Source organism: Lepisma saccharinum, chromosome 21 (assembly GCF_977018435.1).
Source record: "Lepisma saccharinum chromosome 21, izLepSacc3.1, whole genome shotgun sequence".
NCBI lineage: Eukaryota > Metazoa > Arthropoda > Insecta > Zygentoma > Lepismatidae > Lepisma > Lepisma saccharinum.
In genome coordinates this window covers 29,601,910-29,623,950 of record NC_139249.1, presented here as the reverse complement: position 1 = coordinate 29,623,950, position 22,041 = coordinate 29,601,910, and the positions used below count along the sequence as shown (strand labels likewise).

Sequence of the window (22,041 nt, the reverse complement as noted above, 5' to 3'; positions counted from 1 at the left end):
AAGATGAGGATGAATGGTGGTAAAATAAGATGGATGAAGGGACAATCAAAAATATATATATGGACAACAACATGAGCCTTGCTAGTCTGCCAAATGCAGTCCAGGATGCATTCATAGATAAAGCAAGTCTAATTCTCTTGTTAAAGGTAGCTTCAGTTTTCATCTTAACGCCTTTTTGTAGGGGTGTTTCAGTAAATAAATATTTTTTTCTTAATTGATAATTTCCAGCTTTATTTAAGTAGGGGTCGTGTAAATAAAAGTTAAGAAAAACTTTAAAAAGTCAATAAATGACAAGAAAAATCAAGTATTTTGGATTTGTTGTTTTTATAGACACCCTGTACTTGTCTTAAGTGATTTCAAAGTTGGGCATGTGTAAAAGGGGCAAGGAATTTGAAAATGTAATTTTCTTTTGTGTTATTTTATGCATTATCTATCAGAATGCACTAATTTAACCCCTTACAAATCCTCTCTATAGATGCAACTGCAAAATTGTTTCATCATAAATTATATAAATTATGTAAAAAATAACTATATTTGTAAAATGCAGGAAAACACTCATTACTAAAAAATAATTTTCAAAAACCAACAAAGCATTAAGAATGGATTATTTGCTCAAAAAGACTAATAAAAGCACGATAATGTGATGTCTATAAAAATGACTTGCCGCAATACAACCACCATTAATTTCCAAATACCGTCTATGTATAGACGCTCCGCAAACGAAGACCATTTTTAGAGTGTGTATATATAGATCCACCGCAGTTAATGGGTTAAACATTAGTCTATTAGTCTACAAGAGTTTTTGCTAAGAAATATTTGCAAATTCATGTGAGGTGCTCAGAATATTAAAAATGACATTTATTACATAATATTTGTGCAGAATTAGTTAGAACTGTGCATTAATTAGTTAAATTGTTAAATTATTTAAACTGAAGTAACACTTTCTGATACATTACCATTGTATCAGCCAATATCAGTGCATTGGAAGTCAGCCTTCATGTCTTCCGCTGGTTAACATAGTTGTGTACAAACCCAGGGGTCTTAGGTTCAAATCCTAGGTAAGGCATGTAGTATTCTTTGTTGCAAAATGACCTAGGCTCTATCCCAGTCAGTGTTTTTAAGAAGCGAAAATATAAATTAATGAGTATTTTAAAGGCTAAAAGCAGGCATGTATTTAAAATAATACAACACTATACTAACTGCACTTTTACTTAAAAGGGGTGGCCGCGGTGGCTCAGTCGGTAACGCGTCTGACTACCATGCTCAAGGTCCCGGGTTCGATCCCCGGCCGGTTCAAATCCGGGAACTTTTCTAACGGTGGAAGCGGCCCCGGCGCCCACCCAGCGTCGAATAACATGGGTACCTGGGGAAAACCCTGGGGGGTAAAGGTGGTCAGGGGCGTGATGCTGATCACATCACCTCCACTCACGACCGGATCAAGAAAGTGTGGGGCGTTACCCCCACACCCCCTATACGCCTTCATGGCATGGTGCTATGCACAGGGGAACACTTTACCTTTTTTTTTTACTTTTACTTAAAAGAGAAAACTTAAAATTATGAAATTACGGTACATTTTAAAACTAACCAAGACAACAGTTGCAACTTATATATTTTGATTATTCAAATTTTCCGATCAATTTTGATCCTTCCTCAAGATACGAGGCATGTAATACTAATTTTTTATTGCATTTTAAATAATCACTAATATGTTAATACACTATATGATACACATACACACACACACACACATACAGAAGAATGTAAGTACAGCACACAAATAAAATATAAGAAATGTGTCATCATTTTTATGAAACAGGTATCAATCATTACAATATAACTGAAGGACCTGATCTGCATTATTATAGAATTTATTATGTAGAATTAGTAGTTTCTGTAATGTGAAATTCTGGAATACTAACAGTATGAAATAATAACATACAATCATAATATTTTTGCAATATACTAGAACCAGTCTTGTGTCCACCTACATTTAAACCTTTACATTTACAATTGCAAGATTAAAAATTAAAACTGTGTTAATTGTTTACATGTTTTGCAAGTGGCACAATTTTTTGCCTGCTGCTGCTATTCCTTTATTTATTCCATCAATTCACAATTTATCCTCATTATCACAACTTACCTAGAGAAGTGGAAAAGTGACATAAAGTAACCACAACACAAATACTACTACAGTGGAACCTCGGTTTTATTTTTTTTTCAGGGGTCCAAGGTGAATAAAACTTAAAATGAAAGAAAATGTAAAATCCGGGGAAATTGTGGCCATGAAGAATGACTGTATAATACGGGAAAATGTAAATTCATGTCTCTGTTGTACATTATATTGGTATTAGCTCTTTTCTAATAGAGTAAAACCTTCAACATGCAGAAAACTAAATGACAATTCACTGTATGAAATAAATATTATGCTCAAAATAATGGGAATATAGGAGGCAGCAAGCTTAAGCAGTAAACTCATCATTGACACTGAGTTGGAAAACAAAGTAGATGACAGTGAAATTCTCTAAAAAATTTCATTCTCAGTCTGTTTTTATTATTTTTTAATTATTTTTTTTATCATAGATATTTGGCGGACAGATTCGTAGAAGGAATTTGCCCTTTCTGTGCATATGAGGATGCCAGGGGAGACCAGTGCGATCAGTGCGGCCATCTGATCAATGCAACAGAGTTGAAGAGCCCTCGGTGTAAAGTGTGCCAGGCTACTCCTGTTGTGAGGGAGTCAAAACAGTTCTTCTTGGAGCTTCCAAAGGTAAGAATTTTGTCTAATGGATATGAATTTGTATTTGGTTCAAGTTGGACATGCTGCATGTGGTGTTCAAGCTGAAAAAGTAAATTATTATCATAATGACAATATGATAATTTTAAGGATATTTAGACCTTGTGGAACCCTGAATTTCCATTTTTCTCCATTATTAAAGACATGCATGCGATATTTTCGACTGAAACACAAAATGTCCAATAGCATGCTGTAATATTATTTCTTCATGGTTTTGAGAGGTATAAAGTACATTTTCCTACCATGTTTTGCCACAAAATGATGGGAAATGAACTGCAAAATACGAAATAAACTGAAACAGTTTATTTACCGATAACGGTTCCCAGTGTCTGAATTAACCTGTAAATTTGGCAAAATCATTGAAAACTGAATAATTTTGCTGTAAAACGTTGGGAACAAAAAATGTACTCCTTTACAGGAACCAACTTAACCCTGATAACTCCATAAATGTGCTATTAGAAAGGGAATGTTTATTTTATGTACCAAGTACAATTGTAGGATGTTTGGGAAATAAACAAAAGTCAGAAAATTCAATTTTTACAGGGGATCTGTTCAGAGGTACTAAAAACTTTATTTTATTCAAACATATATTTTATAACAATATTATGCACTATATTATACGCATGTAGTACTACAATTGAAACATTAAAGTGAAATATCTGCAATTTAGTGGTTTTGTCTTTAGAAACTAAATAGGTACACCTCGCACTTCTGGACATGCAACTGCTATGATTACCTGTAACTACAACATCACGTTGTTTGCTAGTAGAAGCTGTTACACCTGTTTTGGAAGTTTCGTGACTTGTTGTTCAGGGTCATCTCTGCTCATTTCACTTTCAGTACCATGATCACTTGCAAGCCCAAAATCGGGATCGGCATCAGAATCATCGAAGTCACTCTCCAAAAGTTCATCAATTTCTTCTTCTGTCAAGCAACGTGCCATTGTGGAGAATACTGGTCTCGTAAACTGGGCTGAGAACAATGTCCATTTCGCACAACTGAAAAAGAAAAAACTTACGTGAGTGGACGGGCTGGGTGCCCTAGACCCGGACCAAGTTTCAACACACGTAGCAGAATGGCTGATGCAATATAAGTCTCAATGATACAGCTACAGCGCAGAAGAAATAGCTTGGCAGTGACGTCATCTCCCACCTTCACCTCTCCTTCCAGAAGCGAAGGCTCATTCGCTAGAGCGGACGACAAGGTGACGTGCAAACCAATCGAAATCATTCCGAGAGGGGTAATGCAGGCGTGCAAACCCCACACTGCTACATTAGTCTAACAAACTGCAGCTACGAGCGAGGGATTACAGGCTATTTTGTTTCTTTGTTAGGGATTTTTTTGGCTGGTTTTGTCATTGTTGTACAATGAGCAGTGGAGTAAAGAAAGGTATGCCCTTGCACAGCGATACAAGAGAAATAGTTTTCAATATGTATAAGTACTTTGATTGTTATGAAAACAAAACCACAGCTGTTCACAGAACGTCCGTGGCGACAGGTGTCAGTGAAAGATCTGTGTGGACAATTTTGAAGGAGAAAGACAAAAGTGTTGCGATTGCGAGCGGGAAACCTTTTTCAACGGCGGGCAAAAACCGACCGAACGCCCAACAACGTGTCACAAATCTGGATTCTTTTGATGAAGCAGTCGTGCGCCGAACAATCCATGATTTATACACGAAAGGCATTGTTGTCACCGTACATAAACTGATGAAGGAACTGCAAGAAAGTGTTCATTTTAAGGTTTCGCGTTGTTCGTTGCATATGATCATAAGAAAATTAGGATTCAGATTTAAAAAGCACAGCGTGAACAGCATTAAGCTACTCCTTGAACGAAACAGCATCGTTGCTTTGCGGCGATCATTTTTGCGTGAAGTTAAAGAACTGCGCAGAGAGCAAACCGCCGGTCTTTCATTTACATGGATGAAAGTTTCGTGAACACACACCACACTGTCCCCAAAGTTTGGCTGGATTCCAAAGATTCGGGGGGGGGGGGGGGGGGTAAAAGTGCCAACAGGAAATAGTCCCAGGTTTATTATTGTGCATGCCGGTGGTGAAAGTGGATTTGTGGAGAGGGCGAAGTTAGTGTTCCTTTCAGAAACAACTTCTGGTGAGTATCATAGGGAGATGATCACTAACAATTTTATGTTGTGGTTCGAAGAACAGCTTCTTCCCAATCTGCCCCCAAACCTGTTATTGTGTGTGGCAATCCTCTGTACCACAACAAGTTACTGAAAAAAATCCCAACATCAAACAGCAGAAGGATGAAATGAAGACGTGGCTATCATCTCACAATATTCCTCAGAAGGTTTGCTGAAAGCCGAATTATATGAAATAATTAAAATAAACAAACATAAAATAAACATCTACCAGTGCTAACATTAAATTGAAAATTCGTAGCTTGCACAGCGATCCTTACTGATCGTACTCTTACTCGTTCCATGGTTCCTTTCATAGTAGTTGGCAACGCTGACTTAGCAGGGAGTGACGTTACTGCCAGGTTATTACTTCCCGGCTGTAGTGACACCTACAGAAGGTAGACGGAAGGTACTGAGATTGACAGTACAGTATGTTCAAAACTTTATCGGGGATTCAGAGAAATATTACCACGTGGGTCTTGCAGACCTACCCCATCCGTTCTACGGTTATTAGCAAACATTACAGACATGATATACATGTTGGATCGTCACTGTTTAGAATCTTTACACATGCTCAATATAAAATTATGCTTAAAATATTTTCTTAATTGGTTCAGTGTGACTTACATGAAAACAGAAAATAAAGTTTTTGACTTAACACCCTAGAATTTTCAAATCAAGTTTGGGATTTTATTCACCGTATTAACACCAAAGTGCCATTTTGTATCCTGCTTGATCTTTTATCTATCTATATATATATAAAAATGGATGTGTGTGTGTGTGTGGGTGTGTGTATTTGTTTGTTCTGGCATAACTCTCGAACACCTGGAGCAATTTCAACCAAACTTGGTACATGTATCACTTGCAATCTGGAAATAAATACTGTGGGGGTAAGATACCCCTGTCACCCCTAGGGGTGGGGTGGGAAGGGGTGACATGTAAAAATAATTGAGAACCACAGATATTAAATTCCGCACAAACAGACATCCGTGACTATGCAATCTGCACAGCGATAGTGATTCTCGGGTTGTCTAACATTCAGGCTGTGTTGCTAATGGAATCCATAGTTTTCGTGACACTCCCAGTGCGGTTCAACTCCAAGTTCATCACCTATCGGAATGGGGGGTGAGAGGGGGTGAAAAATAAAATGTCACAAATGACCTAGATTAGTGTCGAATCCATAGTTTTCGAAGTCTCTAAGCTATTTAGTGACATTCACGATCACATTTAAAATTAGTTACATTTTACACTATAGTTAGAATTCATTGTTTTCCTGTCTAATACAAGATTGGAATAAATAAATACCCGGGTAATCATCTAGTTCACTATAAACCCGTTACTGTACTCATTATATACTGCAGTCCTGACATAGCAAAATGTTAGAAATTTTTCCTCGATTTGACATTTTTCCACATTTTAAGTTTTTTTTTCAGCCTTGGAAAATGTAAATCAAGATTCCTGTATAATGTGTTATTTTGGAGAACTTGTACACATAGACCATACTATATGATGCATTGTTTTTGTATTGCTTCAACAGATAGAACCAATGCTGAAGGAGTGGATGGAGGAGGCCTCCAAGGGCTGGACCAACAATGCCAGAGTGATTGCAAGGTCATGGGTGAAGGATGGACTCAAATCACGGTGCATATCAAGAGACCTTAAGTGGGGTATTCCTGTTCCAATAGATGGCTACAGGGATAAGGTAAACTGCTGTCTCTGAAAAAGCAGTTCTATCCAATACACATTTAGAAGCCTATGGTCAGATTTGTGTAATTGTTATATTGTCCTCAAAGCATGCTTGTCATCAACAACTGTTTCCAGTCTTGATTGATTGAATTGTTGTTTTAAGTGCACTTTATGCACAAAAAGGCTAATTGGGACTGGACCTACAGTTTAAAGTGTGTCTCCAACGGGTATCAAACCTGGTTCCCCTTGATTACAAGGCAACAACGGACTGTTCCCAGCCACCGGCTGGTTTGGCATAGCACTCATACATCTCTATCAGTCCTCTCTATCTACCATGTTCCAATATTCTTTTGACACTGTCCATGACTTTATCTTTTGTTTTTCCCCTTTGACCTTTTCCCACTTAGCTTGGTCTATTCTGTCCTTCAGCTTTACTGGATCTATCCTGTTCATTCTCATCATTTCTTATTCCCTTCTAGTTCTCCCTACACTTTTCATTAAGAATCTCAATTTTCCTAATCGTAATGTGTAACATACATAATGATTGTGCCCACTAAATGTAAATCCAGCATATTGTTCTACTGATTAGCTAAAGTTTGGTTGAGAAAAGTTATCAGCTTATCTGCATTGTTAACTAAAGTCCCACACTTCACACTCTTGATTCCATTTTGTTACTAACTTTTACAAACAAAAGTTTAGTGAAAACTTAGTCATAAGGTTTGTGTTGTGTGATCTCTCACAAACCACACAAAAGAACGACCAATATTTAAATTCATAGCATAGATGTACATGGTACATGTGGATGGTGAAAGTTAGTCATGAAATTCGATAGGTGACGTAAACTCATTGGGAATCAGTAAAAGCTATGCAAATCTCATGAAGAAGTTAATTGTCAGTGACGTGATCAAATGTCAAGAGAGTAAAGTAATTTTTCACAAACATGCAAAATTATTACATATTTGTGTAAGAAGAAAACAACTAAAAGTTTTGTAATGTTTTGCTGTTTTCCAGTCTGCATCATCAGTAAGATAGAGATGTCCAAAGCAATGGGCCAGTTTAATAAAACTGAGTACACGCTCATTTCTAGACATTTTGTGTGAAGAAAAAGATTGAGCATCTACTCCCTCAGTACTTGATCCAGTGATGAGCATACACTCGCACTTTGATATGGATGAAAGAATGCACACATCCTTGGAAATTGATTGCTACACACACGCACTATACATATCTGTGATGTCAACGTTAATAAGTTGAGTACCGTGTAAGGTAGAACTTCATTCATATGAGCATTGAGCATCTCTTGTTTTTATTAATATGGCTCATTGTGTAAAGCAGAGGTTAGAGGCTGATTGTATCTTTAATCTTCGCTGAAAAGTCATTCTTCCCTCTTTTACTTTCTCCTGACAGTGCAGGCTGGAAAGAAGCGAAACTTCCAAAGGCTTTTTGTTGTTTCTTTTATTGTGATGCCATTTTGAAGCGTGGAACTTCTGTTACCAATAAAGGTAACACGTAAATTTATTATTACCAAGAACTTTTTTGTAAGATGATACAGAAATGCACCATAGATACTTATTTTAGTTTTCTCCTAGGTTTTCTACGTGTGGTTTGATGCTCCTATTGGCTACATCAGCATAACCATGGCATACACTGACCAATGGGAAAAGTGGTGGAAGAATCCTGATGAGGTGACATACTATGAGTTTATGGCTAAGGACAATGTTCCGTTCCATTCTGTTGTGTTTCCTTCCTCCCAGCTTGGCACTCGGGATAAGTACACCATGGTGAATCATCTAATGGCAACAGGTAGGTAACATGGTTTAGTCCATTTCCTCTTGATTAATGTATGCTCATTTCTAGCACATGCTGTCCCTGTTTTACCTTGAGAGTAAAAGTTTACCTATGTTTACTTTATTTATGATTGTGGTGAAGCATCAAAGAATTTTTAGTGTCTATTTTTCTTCAGGTGTTTTTTTTTTTCTAATTTCTAATGTGCTAGTACCCTGTAACCAACAGTTTTTTAAAATATTTTAGTGATTTGGATCTTGGTGTAAGTGCCAGGTCCAATCTTGATAAGCCAGTCTGAGCATAAAAGTGAAAATACTTCCAACATTAGGTAATGATCAGCTTGGTGTTTGCGACACTCGCAAACAGGATATGCTGGGCATGGTACACATTGATCGTTGCTGTATTGGTATCATATGAAAACATGTTGGTTTGTCATTAAAATTACCGATAATGTTACCAATCCTGAATCCTGTATTTCTATAAATACTGTGAAACTTCGATTATCAGGAGAAAGTGGTAAAAAACTTAAAACCAGAAATTTAAAATATGGGTTCTCATAGCTTGTAATAGAGTGCCATTTTTATATTCGGTTATTGTTCAAAAAATGTAATTTGTACAAAAAAAAAGTAAAGGCTTCCCTGTGCTTTGCACCACGTCATGAGGGTGTATAGGGGGTGTGGAGTTAGGGTGCCACACTTTCTTGATCACGGCCGAAGGTGGGGTGATGTGATCAGTACCATGCCCCTGGCTGTTTTTACCCACCAGAGTTTTCTCCAGGTGCCCACTTTATACGACACTGGGTGGGTGCCGGAGCTGCTTGAACAGGTGGAAAAATTCCCGGTTCTGTCCCACTGCGAGATCGAACCCAGGTCTCTCGCATGGTAGTCAGATGCCCTAATGTGTAATTTCTGTACCCTGATTTTGTATGATACATCTCTAATGTTACTTCTTGCTCTAAGACACAGCCTATTCGAGTTATGCATCAATTAAGCACATGAATGATTTGTTGTAGTTCTTCCTGGAATCTATTTTGTTATGGATTGCTATACAGTATCACTTATTAGTATCATACAATGTTAATTGGACAGTATTGTCACTAGCATTCCGAGTAGTGTTATGTGTATTAGTAATTGATCGATATCAGGAAAAACATTCATATCAGTCTATTCCTACTTTAAGATTTCTTATAATTTTAGAATTGCAATACCAGCTCGTTTCTTAATTAGCATTGACTGCATTTTTCCAGAGTATTTGAATTATGAAGATGGGAAGTTCTCCAAAAGCAGAGGCATTGGTGTTTTCGGCAATGATGCCCAAGGGACTGGAATTCCATCTGACGTATGGAGATTCTATTTGCTGTTTGTTCGGCCAGAGAGTCAGGATTCTACATTCAGCTGGGCTGATCTTATGACCAAAAATAATTCAGAGCTTCTCAACAATCTTGGAAATTTCATCAACAGGTGAGTTTGAGTGCGCCAATATGAACTTGTTGAATTGTGGTCTTATTTTTAATATTGTAACAAATTTAGCTAAATTATATTCTACCAAATCACATGAAAGAAGCAAGATTTTTTTGTTTGCTCTCTGTTTCTTCATTGCAACATACACACAAGGATTTTATCAGCCCAAAATAATAGAATTTTGATGATTATTAAAATGCAACAGTAATACAGTTGAGTCCTCCTCTGTAGACGAGCGGGTTAAGGCGTTCACTCGTCTTGAGATCGTTCGCTGCGGGACGGCGTAGGTTCGAATCCTGCTCTGGTCGGAACTTACTCGGCCACGTATAGGGCCGGTGGCAACCCACCATCGTGAGGAAATTGGGAAGCTTCGAATGAGTAAGCGTAATCTGGTCACGGAGACCTACTATAACGGCTGGGGATACGTCGGTCTGACCCCTCGACTATTCCAATACTGGTTGAAGATCTCCACGCTTAGAGGTGACGAAGGAAAGTGTGGGAGGGAGACTGGCAGTCGGTAGGTATGCCTAGGCCCTTCATGGGCTGTTGAGCGATGGATTAAATACAGTTGAACCTGAGTTATGCATATGTCAAGGTGAAGAGAAAATAATACGTTTAACTGAGAATTACTTACAAACCAGATTTAGATACCAAGTCATATCATTATTATACGTTTAACTGAGAATTACTTACAAACCAGATTTAGATACCATGTCATATCATTATTAAAATACTGTAATTGTACATGTGTATTTTGAGAAACAATATATACATAATGCAGGTTATTACTGTCATCAAGTGGTAAATTAACGAATCAAAGATTGATTCTTAAATAGAGGTAAGTAGCACTTTTTCCAAATCTGCATATCTTCCCTCTCGTTGACAGTTGCATTTTGTCAATTTTTCGTCTAAAATAGCATTTCTTTTACTGATGACTGTGCGGAGTGTGGTATATGTGATGCCTAAATCTGCACTATTTCAGTTTTAGTATTATGTGGATTAGCACCCACTTCCCATATAAATTTTATTTTATAGTCAAGCATCTAACTTTACCTCTTTCTGTTCTCCATGGCTGACCAGTAACCAGTAGCAACTTAAAATATTCACTGAAGGAACCGCTGTTCTGTTTTTATGCAAGACTGCAAACATCAGCTCTCGGCATCTTTTTAACATCTGCACTTATGTACAATGTAACTATGACATATTTTTGGTAAATAAAAAAGCAAAATTTCAGTACATAAAACAGTATATTTCGGGTTCAAAAGCGGTAAATAAAATAAAATTTCAGTGTTATAGCGGTGAATAATCACATCAAAAGGGCTATATAAAATGACATTTTTGTTTTAAAATTGTGAGTATAATCCTACATTTGATTTAAAAACTGCACTTCTTACACAAAATGAACTTATCCCTTCTAATAGCACATTTATGTAGTTAAGTTGAAGTTTAAGTATTAAGTTTATTCCTGTGTAAAGGGGTTTATTTTTGCTTCTCAAATATTTACAGCAGAATTAATCAATGTTCCGTGAATTGCATAACTCACAGGATACTTCAGACTTCAGAAAGTGTCGCATCGGTATATAAACGGTAAATTTCATGTTTAAGAGTATATTTCCCATTGTGCAGTTCATTTCGCATTATTTCGTGACAAGACAGGGCAGGAAAATGCACCTCACACCTTTCAGAAACATGAAAAATGAACATTACAGGATGTTATTTCATGTTTTCGTCAAAAACTAAATTTGCATGCCTCTATGCATTACGTACAAATAAGGTTTAATTAACACATTTTTAAATTATATTTTGCTGGGACCTTCAGTAATTTACATATAAAGCAGAATGACGCAGAACTGAGTTACATATAAAGCAGTGTCAACTGTATATTTGTATATTGATCAAATTATATCTTCTTTTTTATCACTTGCAACTGGTGATAGTGTTATAATCCATGTTTTTCCCTTCTATTTTTATTATTACTTTTTATCATTTTGAATTGTAATCATGGTTGTGCATTTTTTGTTTATTGGTGATTAGTGATTACATATTACTTTTAATAGGGCCCTGATGTTTGTGGAAAAGAACTTCAAGAGGCAGATTCCAGAGATTGAATTGAACAAAGACGACAAAACCCTTCTAGCATATGTCCAGAGGGAGCTGAAAAGCTACATTGAGATGCTGGAGAAGGCAAGATTGCGAGAAGGGATCCGTTACATCCTCAACATCTCTCGCCATGGGAACCAGTACATGCAGTTCCAGCAGCCGTGGGTTCTCGTGAAGGGCTCCGACGAGGAGAGGTAAGTATCTTACCCAATGAATATAGAGTACGCTTTTGAGCAGCAAAAGCTGGATATCGTATAAAGTCTAAGAGCGGGGATCGTAGATAGGGTATGACAGCCTTTAGCCACTTGCTTGTTAGGCGAGAGGAACGTTGTAAAAGGAAGGGGGTAGCTCTGGAGAGCACGTCGACACTAAACTACAAGGGGACTAGCCCCGTAAATAAGAACACACGGACATATATTTAAACACTACCTTTGACTGAACAGGCAGGGGAAGGAAAGACAAGGAATGTTCGTTACCTGGAGTTCTACGGCGATCTCTTCTCCGCTGGTCCTTGGATCGACGTGGTCCTATTCTGAAAGAAAACGGACGAGGGAGCAACTCCGGGCTCCAAACTCTGTACTTTCGCCGACCGATATTCTAACGATAACTTTAACTTCCCGATCGTTCGTTTGCTCCTTTTTCTGAACTTACGATCCCTGTGGAGCTCTCTCGCGTAAACTGCAAACAACTAGACACGGATTTCTTTTGTAATAACTACTTCATCTGACGGAAGACAACTAAGACTGATATTTTCTCACGCGACCTATTTATGTGAAATTCGAACTATCGGCCGTTACGACGGTTGCTTCGATCGCGTCCTCTCGCAACGGCAATCCTGAGGAAGAACGCTGATTCCTGATTTCATTTTCTAATGCAATGTCAGCGGAGTTTTTCCAACTCCGCTGAAGGACGCTGTCGCTGTGAGCTTTTAAGAAGCTCTTTTTCAATTCTTCAGCGGGACCCTTTTTATAACGTGATTAGCTTATTTATTTATGATGCCCGGGTCCTAGGTTCGATTCACGTCTGCGGCGTGATACGATATAGACTGTCTTTTGGTGAGACATATTAAAGGCGAAAGAGTGCAGTAGCAATCCACTGTTGCGATGTCACAACAAGGTGAGAAAATTTATGTAATTACTCTAATGTAATATTTAAAATTCTCTTTACTAGAGCTGAGCCGATACCACTTTAAACTGATATCCATACCGTTGATCAAGAATCTTAATAAATTAAAAGTTGTTCAAAATCTCATCAGTTTACCGAGATAGCTTTAAATAATCAAGAATAACATTAGAATATTAAAGTATATGTAATTACAAAATCAAGTTTTTCACACAAAACTGGTGCAAAATAAAAAGCAAATTCGAAATTTTCATAATTTCCAGGATAATTATACTACAGGGTGAGCGAAAATTCGCCAGACTGAAAGTTTAAAGTATCATTTTCAAAGTTTGGTTCCGTTCCGTAGAATGGCTTGGGAAGGGGAGGAGCCTATGTTGATGGCGAGGCTGGCGTATCTGCAGCAGTGGCTGTTTGTTGACCGTGCAGTGCAAGATGGTTTTTAATTGCAAAAAGTGTGTTGCTTTGTTGGAGGCTTACTTTGACCTGAAGACCTATACTTTGTGTGTTGGAGAAGACTGTATCCCGATGATCCTGTACAGGATTTTATTTTGTGTGTTTGTTTTCTTTATTATCTTATTTTTGTTAATATCGCACTAAGATCTATGTTAATGATACTAATAATAACAATAAGAATAAATAGCAAATTTCAGGAACAAGACATATTATTGAATACCAGAAGATACATCTTACATTGTGCATTAGGGTGTATCGAAAAAACTTTTTTTCGAAATGTTAAGGTGGCTAGTGCGGAAAAGTGGCCATTTGTGACCAAAAACACGTCTGATTTTTTCAGATTTTTTGGAGGTCGTTTAGGTGGCACGCATCGACCTTGAAGTTTTGATAGTGATTTGGTTATGCAACATGCACAACAATTTCACAAAAATGTCATTATTAGGCTATTTCATGTCTTATTTTCTGCATTATGGTCATTTATTGTTTTGTTTATGGCAAATATGTTACATTCGTGCCTTAGGGGTGGTTTCCTATGCTGTTTACGTATGCTTTTGCTCAAAAATTGTCAATTTGAGGCTAAAAACTCCATTTTTTCTATTGATGGTTTCGAATTGGTTTCGACTGTGTTTTATTCTAAAGTTTTCTGATATAAAAGACTAAATAAAATATTTTGACTTTCTAATTGCTAACAGTTCTTCAATTACTGTCCAGCGCTTCGCTTATTTTCATAGCTTATTATGCTTTGAAAATAACCCAGAGCACACCACGAGGAGGTGGCTGGACTGCGAGCTCCACCCATGTTGGCAAACATAATTTTACTAAGGGGCAGGCCAAGATTTTCTTCTAGTTTTCTCCTTGAACTTTATAGTCACTTTTTGTTCGAAATGTCGGCATATGTTCTCTAGATTCCAATTTCGCTTTGATGCAGCCATCACGTGCGCTGGCGCCGAAAATGTAAGAAGCAGCCTCTGTGATAATTTTCACAAGTCGCTCCACTCCTTGTGTGTGGCAGGAGAAGTCTTGAATTTCCGCTATTTTTTGTTTTTAATGTAGTCATCTGCTTCTTCATTTGTAATATTATTGGTCAACGGAGGCTCGTGGAGGGAGCACGAAGCCCAATCAACCATGTCATAGTATTGGTCGGCATTAAAATTGATGGTTGGTAAAACAAAAGTGTGAATTCTTTTGCCTTTTTTCAATCCTCTTGCTTTCTTAATTCTTTGCCAACCAAGACTTCTTATTTCTGGGTTTTGGTCGGTTATTAAAGCCAGCAGGATATTTTCAGGATGGGCGAAGAATGCATTTTGTTGAATGACCCTATGAATCAGATCTCTCAAGTGGTGTGGGAGAAATCAGGACAAGTAGATCAAATTCAAGAGGTGTCGGGCTCCGTCAGTTATCGATGGTTCCTTCTTGATCCCAAACCACATATACTACATAATGAAGGTGTATGCACCGTAATGCATAATGCAGACCATTATGCAGAAAATAAGACATGAAATAGCCTAATAATGACATTTGTTGTTGTGCGTGTTGCATAACCAAATCACTATCAAAACTTCAAGGTCGATGCGCGCCACCTAAACGACCTCCAAAAAATCTGAAAAAAATCAGACGTGTTTTTGGTCACAAATGGCTACTTTTCCGCACTAGCCACCTTAACATTTCGAAAAAAGTTTTTTTCGATACACCCTATTGTGCATATTTCAATCTGTTGAATTTATAAATAAATAGCTATGAACCAAAAATTCTGTTGAGTCCGGCGACTTTTCGCTTGCCCTGTAGATGAAACTGCATGCAACATTATTTGTGGACCTCACAATAAACCAAATGCTGAAAAAGTATTGACCAGTATTTGTAATTAAATTCAACCAATACTTTCTGATACTGATACCACTGAGCTGATACATTGGCATTTGTATCGGCTCATCCCCAGTATTTACATTAGTGATGGGACAGATTAATTGGTACTCTATCGGTATCAGCGGATATAGGCATATCGGTAGAGGCACATATTTTTGGTAAATAAAAAAGCTAAATTTTGGTAAAAAAAAACGGTCAATTTTGTGTTCAAGAGCAGTAATAAAATAAAATTTCAGTGTTATAGCAGTGAAAAATCGAATCAAAAGTGGAAGTGGAATATAAAATGACATTTTGGTTTTAAAATTGTGAACATAATCCTAAATTTGATTTAAAAACTGCACTTATTAAACAAAATAAACACACTTCTAATAGCTAATTTATGTAATTACCAGAGTATTAAGTTTATTCCTGTATAGAGAGTCCATTTTTGCTTCTCAAATATTTACAGCAGAATGAAACAATTTTCCGTGATTTGTGTAATTCACAGGATAATTCAGACCTCAGAAGGTGTTATGTCCGTAAATAAACTCTAAATTTTGAATTTAAAAGTTTATTTCATATTTTGCAGTTCACTTCACATTATTTTGTGTCAAAACATGGTAGCAAAATGCACCTCACACCTTTCAAAAATTGAAAAATAACTTTAACCCATCCATTTGTTGATAATTATAATCTTTGCTACTTTTGCTTCATTCTCAGTGGGCAAGCACATTGAGTAATAGGCTCGCAATCTTGCCACTAAAGGTCCTGGGCTCTGGTTCTGGCTTGTGCATGGCACATTCATTTAATCATCATTGCACAGTGGTTTGGATTCCACGTTAAACTGTAGGTCCAGTTCCTATTAGCCTATCTGTGCATAAAGTGAACTTAAAACAATAATTCAGCTAACTCAAGTCAATTTAATCATCATGAGAGAAAAGTAGCACAAAGTAAGAGCACTACAAAGCAGTACCTAATTGTCTACTTGTAGGAAACGGGCAGGCACTATAGTGGGTCTGAGTGCAAATATTGCGTGCCTGCTGTCAATTCTTCTGCACCCATACATGCCTGAGACTTCCAAAACAATCCAGGAACAGCTACAAGCCCCGGCTGATGTCAATGTGATCTCCAGTGAATTTGCATGTCTCCTTCCACCTGGCCACACAATTGGAAAGGTAGGTCTGTTTTTTTTTTATTACTTGATCTCTGGCATATAATGCCAGGGAAAGAAGTAAAATTCTCAATTAGAAATGCAAGCTGAAGTAGCTAATTGTTCACACTAATTGACATTTACTACTGATTGAGTAAGCCTTCAGGATAGCTAGTAGATATAGCATTGGCCTTGTAATAAAATTTTCTGTTGGTGTATGCTGAAAATAACACAGTGTTAAAAATTGTGTCAGGTGTATTCTATAGTTTACAATCATTTTTTTAAAAATCTTGTGGAAGTTCAATTCGGTTAATAAAATATTGAAAGATCCTTTTAAGATTCATTTCCATGCTGAAAATGGCATTATATTTCTGTTAACTAATAGCTAGGGGCACATATTTCTGGTAAATAAAAAAGCAAAATTTCGGTACAAAAAAAAAAAATTCGGGTTCAAAAGCGGTAAATAAAATGAAATTTCACTGTTATAGTGGTGAAAAAGCAGCATATAAAATGACATTTTGGTTTTAAAAATGTGAATATAATCCCAACTTTGATTTAAAAATTGCACTATTATACAAAATAAACATATGTATCCCTTCTAATAGCACATTAAATCATTACCAGAATATTAAGTTTATTCCTGTATAATGGGGTCCATTTTTGCTTCTCAAATGTTTGAAGCAGAATTAAACAATTTTCCATGAATTGCATAACTCACAGGATACTTCAAACTTCAGAAAGTGTCATGTCTGTATATAAGCGGTAAATTTCGTGTTTAAGAGTCTATTTCGCATTTTGCAATTCATTTCATATCATTTCGTGACAGAACATGGTAGGAAAATGCACCTCAGATCTTTCAGAAACATTATAAATTAACATTAGAATGTGTTATTTAACATTTCGTGTTTTCGTCAAAAGTGAAATATGCATGGCTCTACTAATAGCTTATATTAAAATGTCAATTTTCTGCCTCACTTAATTATGAAATACACTAATGAGAAATAGAAAGGAATAGAACAAACATATAAAAAGCAAAATATCATAGGTTAACACTTAATTGTTCATCTTCATTGCTTCATCTTGTGAAGACTCTTTTGATATTATGTATAAATAATACAAGTGATTTGTTAATTTACTTTATAGATTTTTCTTGCACATTTTCAGTTTTAGCATACTATTTCAACTGCTTCAGTCTTTATCAGGTTATTTGACAAAGATGATGTCTGTTGATAACACTGGATATATTGTGAGAAAACTAAGAGAAAAACTATAACGTAAGTGTAAAAATCACTTGAAATATTTATTCATAAACATATTGGTACAAGTCATAAGCTGTGCTTTAAATAAATATTTTTTGTGCCAAAACTACAAATAAAATATAGCAAGTGTATCTTTAAAATTTATTACAAATGTAGGAATTTGTTTTTCATTACTGTATTTTGTGAATACAGTAAATATAATCCTTTGTGATATTGTGTTGCAGCCAAGTCCTCTATTCCAAAAGATAGAAGCGAGCCAAATTGAGAAATTGAAGAAGCAGTTCTCTGGGAGGCAGAAATCCAGCTCCCCAGAAGCTGCCCCTGCAAAAGAAGCAAAGAAGCCTGAAGCCCCAAAGGTTATCATGAATGGTGCCATTGATGAGGCAGAAGTCCAGAGGTTACAAGCTGCTGTCACGCAACAGGTGAAAACTGTGGTCATTTCTTACTTGTTTTTTAATTAATATCCTTACTTTCAACCAGTCTATAAAGCTCAAACCCCATTGTGCAAACAGATGTTGAGGCCCAAACCCTGCCAAGCTGCTATTCATTGGGTGATGAGTAGTCACTGCCTCATGTCCCATCACCGCTGTCTTCTCAAGACCAGAGTCTGCTACTACTGTTTCAAAATATATCTCCAATTGTCCAAGATATTGAAGCTCCCACTGAAATTGAACCCAGGACCACTCACACCATAATAATAGAACAAAAAAAGAAGTTTCTCTGATAATAAGTACTCCCTCTGTCCCATAATTATTGTCCGGTATGCCAAAATGGTAACTTTTTATTTATGTTCTTTTGGATACTTGATCGGCCAATTTGTACTGATCCTTGAGTAATAACGTTGTATGACTTATTCCCGTATTTCATTTTCTTCTTCTGTTTACACCAATGTCACAGTTTGAATATCAGACAATTATTATGGGACAACAAACAAAAGTGTACTGGATAATAATTATGGGACAGAGGGAGTACATTGTTTTTAGTAGGGATGGGACAGATTGATCGGTAGTCTATCAGTATCTGCAGATATTGGTGTAGTGGTAAAATTACCAATTATTTTACTGATCCAATATACCCTATTTACTCATGTATAATGCACACTTGTTTCCAAAATTTTTGCCCCCAAAACTGTGGTGCGTATTATGCACGGAATAATTCAGACAGCCAACATGAAACCGTACAGGGTCATTCCATGATTTTGGGACACTTGCATTGATTTTTCATGTTTATGGAACCCTATCATATATTGTTGTAAAGCTTGAATCCTGCAGTTTTTGAATATGGAAACAGTATTCCATTCAAGATATCAACACTAATGTGAAATGCGGTTGAAATAAGTTTATCAAAAAATAAAGAAACGTTCTGATTTTTATGATACTTTGGATGAAAGAAAACATAAGGAAAAAGATAATAAAATTTAAAATGTATTACTGGCAAAATAATATGACATACATGGAATGTGTAATTCCTTACTGGAAGAAATCTTGTGCTGCTAACTGCTATTTGGAAGGTCCTGAATTTGCCTTGTATAAATGTTACATTAGTCACGAAAAGAAAAAGTATATATTTTGAAAAAGAAGGAATGAGGAATTGAATAGGTATGACACCATTCACTCTTGATCAGCATAGCAACAGATTTACAACTTACAACTAAGAAAGCCATTTCTTGAAATTTGATTGTACTGCGCATAATATATGAGATATAATTTTTTGTCACTTTTGCCCATCCAAAACCAGAGTGCACATTATACACGCGTAAATACAGTATCTATAAATATCTTATAATTTAGTGCAAAATTATGCCATTGTGTTATAATTTTTATGGATAATCTATGTACATGCTCTATTTTTTAAAAAAGTAAATGTCTAAATATGCAACCTCTTTTGCACTGCAGTCACCGTGAAACACATTTATTAAGAAGGTCAATGAACCGTCCAGGTTCTTCAAAGACCATTTGGAATTTTATATCGGATCGGTAGAATATCTCGTCTCATTAACAGACGTCCTTCAATATTATGACAAAGAATATTTTATGTAAAGTATATTCTGTGGAACCCTGATTTTACATTCCCAGATTAAAAATTTTCTTGCATTTTAAGTTTTGTTTCCCTTGGAAAAAGGTAAAGTCGAGGTCCTACTTGAGTAGATGTACAAAGTAATTTGGCATATTCAAATTTTATCTGTAATGATGTGCCAATGCCAAAATTTTTATTTTAATCAATGTCTTCTTAGTATTCACAGGTATATGTAAAAGTACATATCTAAACTGTAATTTATCCCAGTGCCTAACTTGCTATCATAACCTGATATAAGAGTATAGTGTGCCTGTGACTGAAAATGTGATTGCTCTTTGTTATCCACCCACCTCTACTATCACATTTCACCTAAGAGCATTAATATAGTACAAGATGAAACTGTGGGTGCCAAAATTTGTACAATACTTTTGAACCCTTTATGCCTGAATATATGTGTAACATCAGGGGCGCCTCAAGTATGTGAACGCTCAGTGAGCAATGTAATCGCTCAGCTATTTCACTGCCAAATAAGAGCTACTGCTCACTTGCTCGCTGAGCGAATTTGAACCTTGCTCACCACAGGTTTGAGCCAAAGAGTAAGAAGATAAAAACTGTATGAGGATGGTGGCCAGTGATTGCAATGTAACATAATTGCAGAGGAAGTTGAAGTAACAGAAGGTAATATAATTTTCCACTTTTTGTAATTGTATTAAAATGAAAGTGTTTTTAGTCCTAATTTTGGAAAGTTGTACATGTGTGTGAAAAAGAAAATTTCGACAGTTTCGTCCACATCAACCATTTCCATAATTAACAGCTTTTCAAAATCACTGAAATCGTCCACTTGACGCAGCCACATTCATCACAGATTATTCAAAGTTTTCTTGTATGTACGTATTGCTTGTATTCTAGAATTATTTCTCGTGTAGTCTACAGTTATTACAAGCATAAAAACACAGAGGAATTTGAAGTAACAGAAGTAAGGACTATGAAGAAAAAATGGAAGAATGTTTCAAAGTAAACAATTTCCAAGAAATCTCTCAAAACCCTTTAACTAAAATAATGAATGAGGTAAAGAAAGTAATTGAAAGCAGTATCACGATACCAAGAGAAGTGAAGAAAAAACTCACTGTCAAAATTTCAACCCTGCCAATCGCCTTTGGACTACCAAAATCTCTCAAACAGGGAACTCCAATATGACCCATCATTGCAACTTTCACACATCCTGCGTACGAACTATCCAAATATTTAGTTGAAAGGCTTGCTATAATTAAACAGACACCATTCAGTGTTAAAAATGCATTTGAAGTGAAAGAGAAACTAAAAAATATAGTTTGGAATAATGAGTATTGTATTGCAAGTTTTGATGTTGAAAATTTATATCCTTGTGTCCCAATAGAAGGTGCCACAGATCCATTACACAGATGGCTTATTGAGATGAAGGTTAACCCGCTAGAAGCATGGGAAATGGTTCGATAGTTTACTGTATGTGCAAATTACATTTACTTCATATTTGATGGCAAAATTTATCAGCAAAGTAATGGTCTATCAATGGGAAACCCAGTATCCGGAATCATCTCGAGCATTTTCCTTCATTACATAGAATCTCCAATTGTTAATCAGATAGGTGCGGATATCATACTCTACATCAGATATGTAGATGATGTGCTATTTATTGCTAAAAATAAGAACAACATCATGGATGTATTTAAATTGTTAAATGATTCTCATCCTCGCATAAAATTCACTTGTGAACTCCTGAATAACAATGTAATTTCTTTTCTCTATCTGAAAATTAAGACAACTGACAACAATTAAAACATCGGGCCATAGGAAAAAACTAGCAGGGGAAAAATACATCCATACCAATTCAGAACATTCTCGTATAGCAATGGATAATATATTTTTAAATATTTTCCCGAGAGCACAAGGAATATGTTCTAATAATAAGGATATCAAAAATGAAGAAGAAAGGTTTTTTAATATAGCCAAAGAAAAAGGTCACAAGAAAACTAAAGGAAAAGAGAAATAGGGACAAAGATGAGAAATCTGTTAAAAATATTGCATTCCATTCCACAAGGGATTCTCACATAAAATTGCAAAAATTTTGTAGAAGATTTAATTTCAAAATTGTTTTTAGGTCACCAAGAAGTTTTATGACCAATCAAGGATTGGGCATACATGTCCACACACAAATATCCACAGACCCAACCTAAGTGCAAGGGCCATTAGGTTAATATCAG

The 22,041-nt window shown here is 36.2% G+C and overlaps 1 protein-coding gene across 3 annotated transcripts in view; it reads left to right on the top strand.

Annotated features, from left to right (window-relative positions):
• Positions 1 to 22,041, top strand: part of MetRS (methionyl-tRNA synthetase 1) — a 53,035-nt gene that overhangs the window by 23,011 nt on the left and 7,983 nt on the right. For all 3 annotated transcript variants that reach the window (XM_083143093.1, XM_083143094.1, XM_083143095.1), the window contains exons 10-16: positions 2,581 to 2,767; positions 6,466 to 6,630; positions 8,204 to 8,417; positions 9,646 to 9,859; positions 11,917 to 12,153; positions 16,368 to 16,551; positions 18,010 to 18,207. In XM_083143093.1, the coding sequence (XP_082999219.1) occupies positions 2,581 to 2,767; positions 6,466 to 6,630; positions 8,204 to 8,417; positions 9,646 to 9,859; positions 11,917 to 12,153; positions 16,368 to 16,551; positions 18,010 to 18,207 (1,399 nt within the window). The remainder of the gene's footprint in view (positions 1 to 2,580; positions 2,768 to 6,465; positions 6,631 to 8,203; positions 8,418 to 9,645; positions 9,860 to 11,916; positions 12,154 to 16,367; positions 16,552 to 18,009; positions 18,208 to 22,041) is intronic.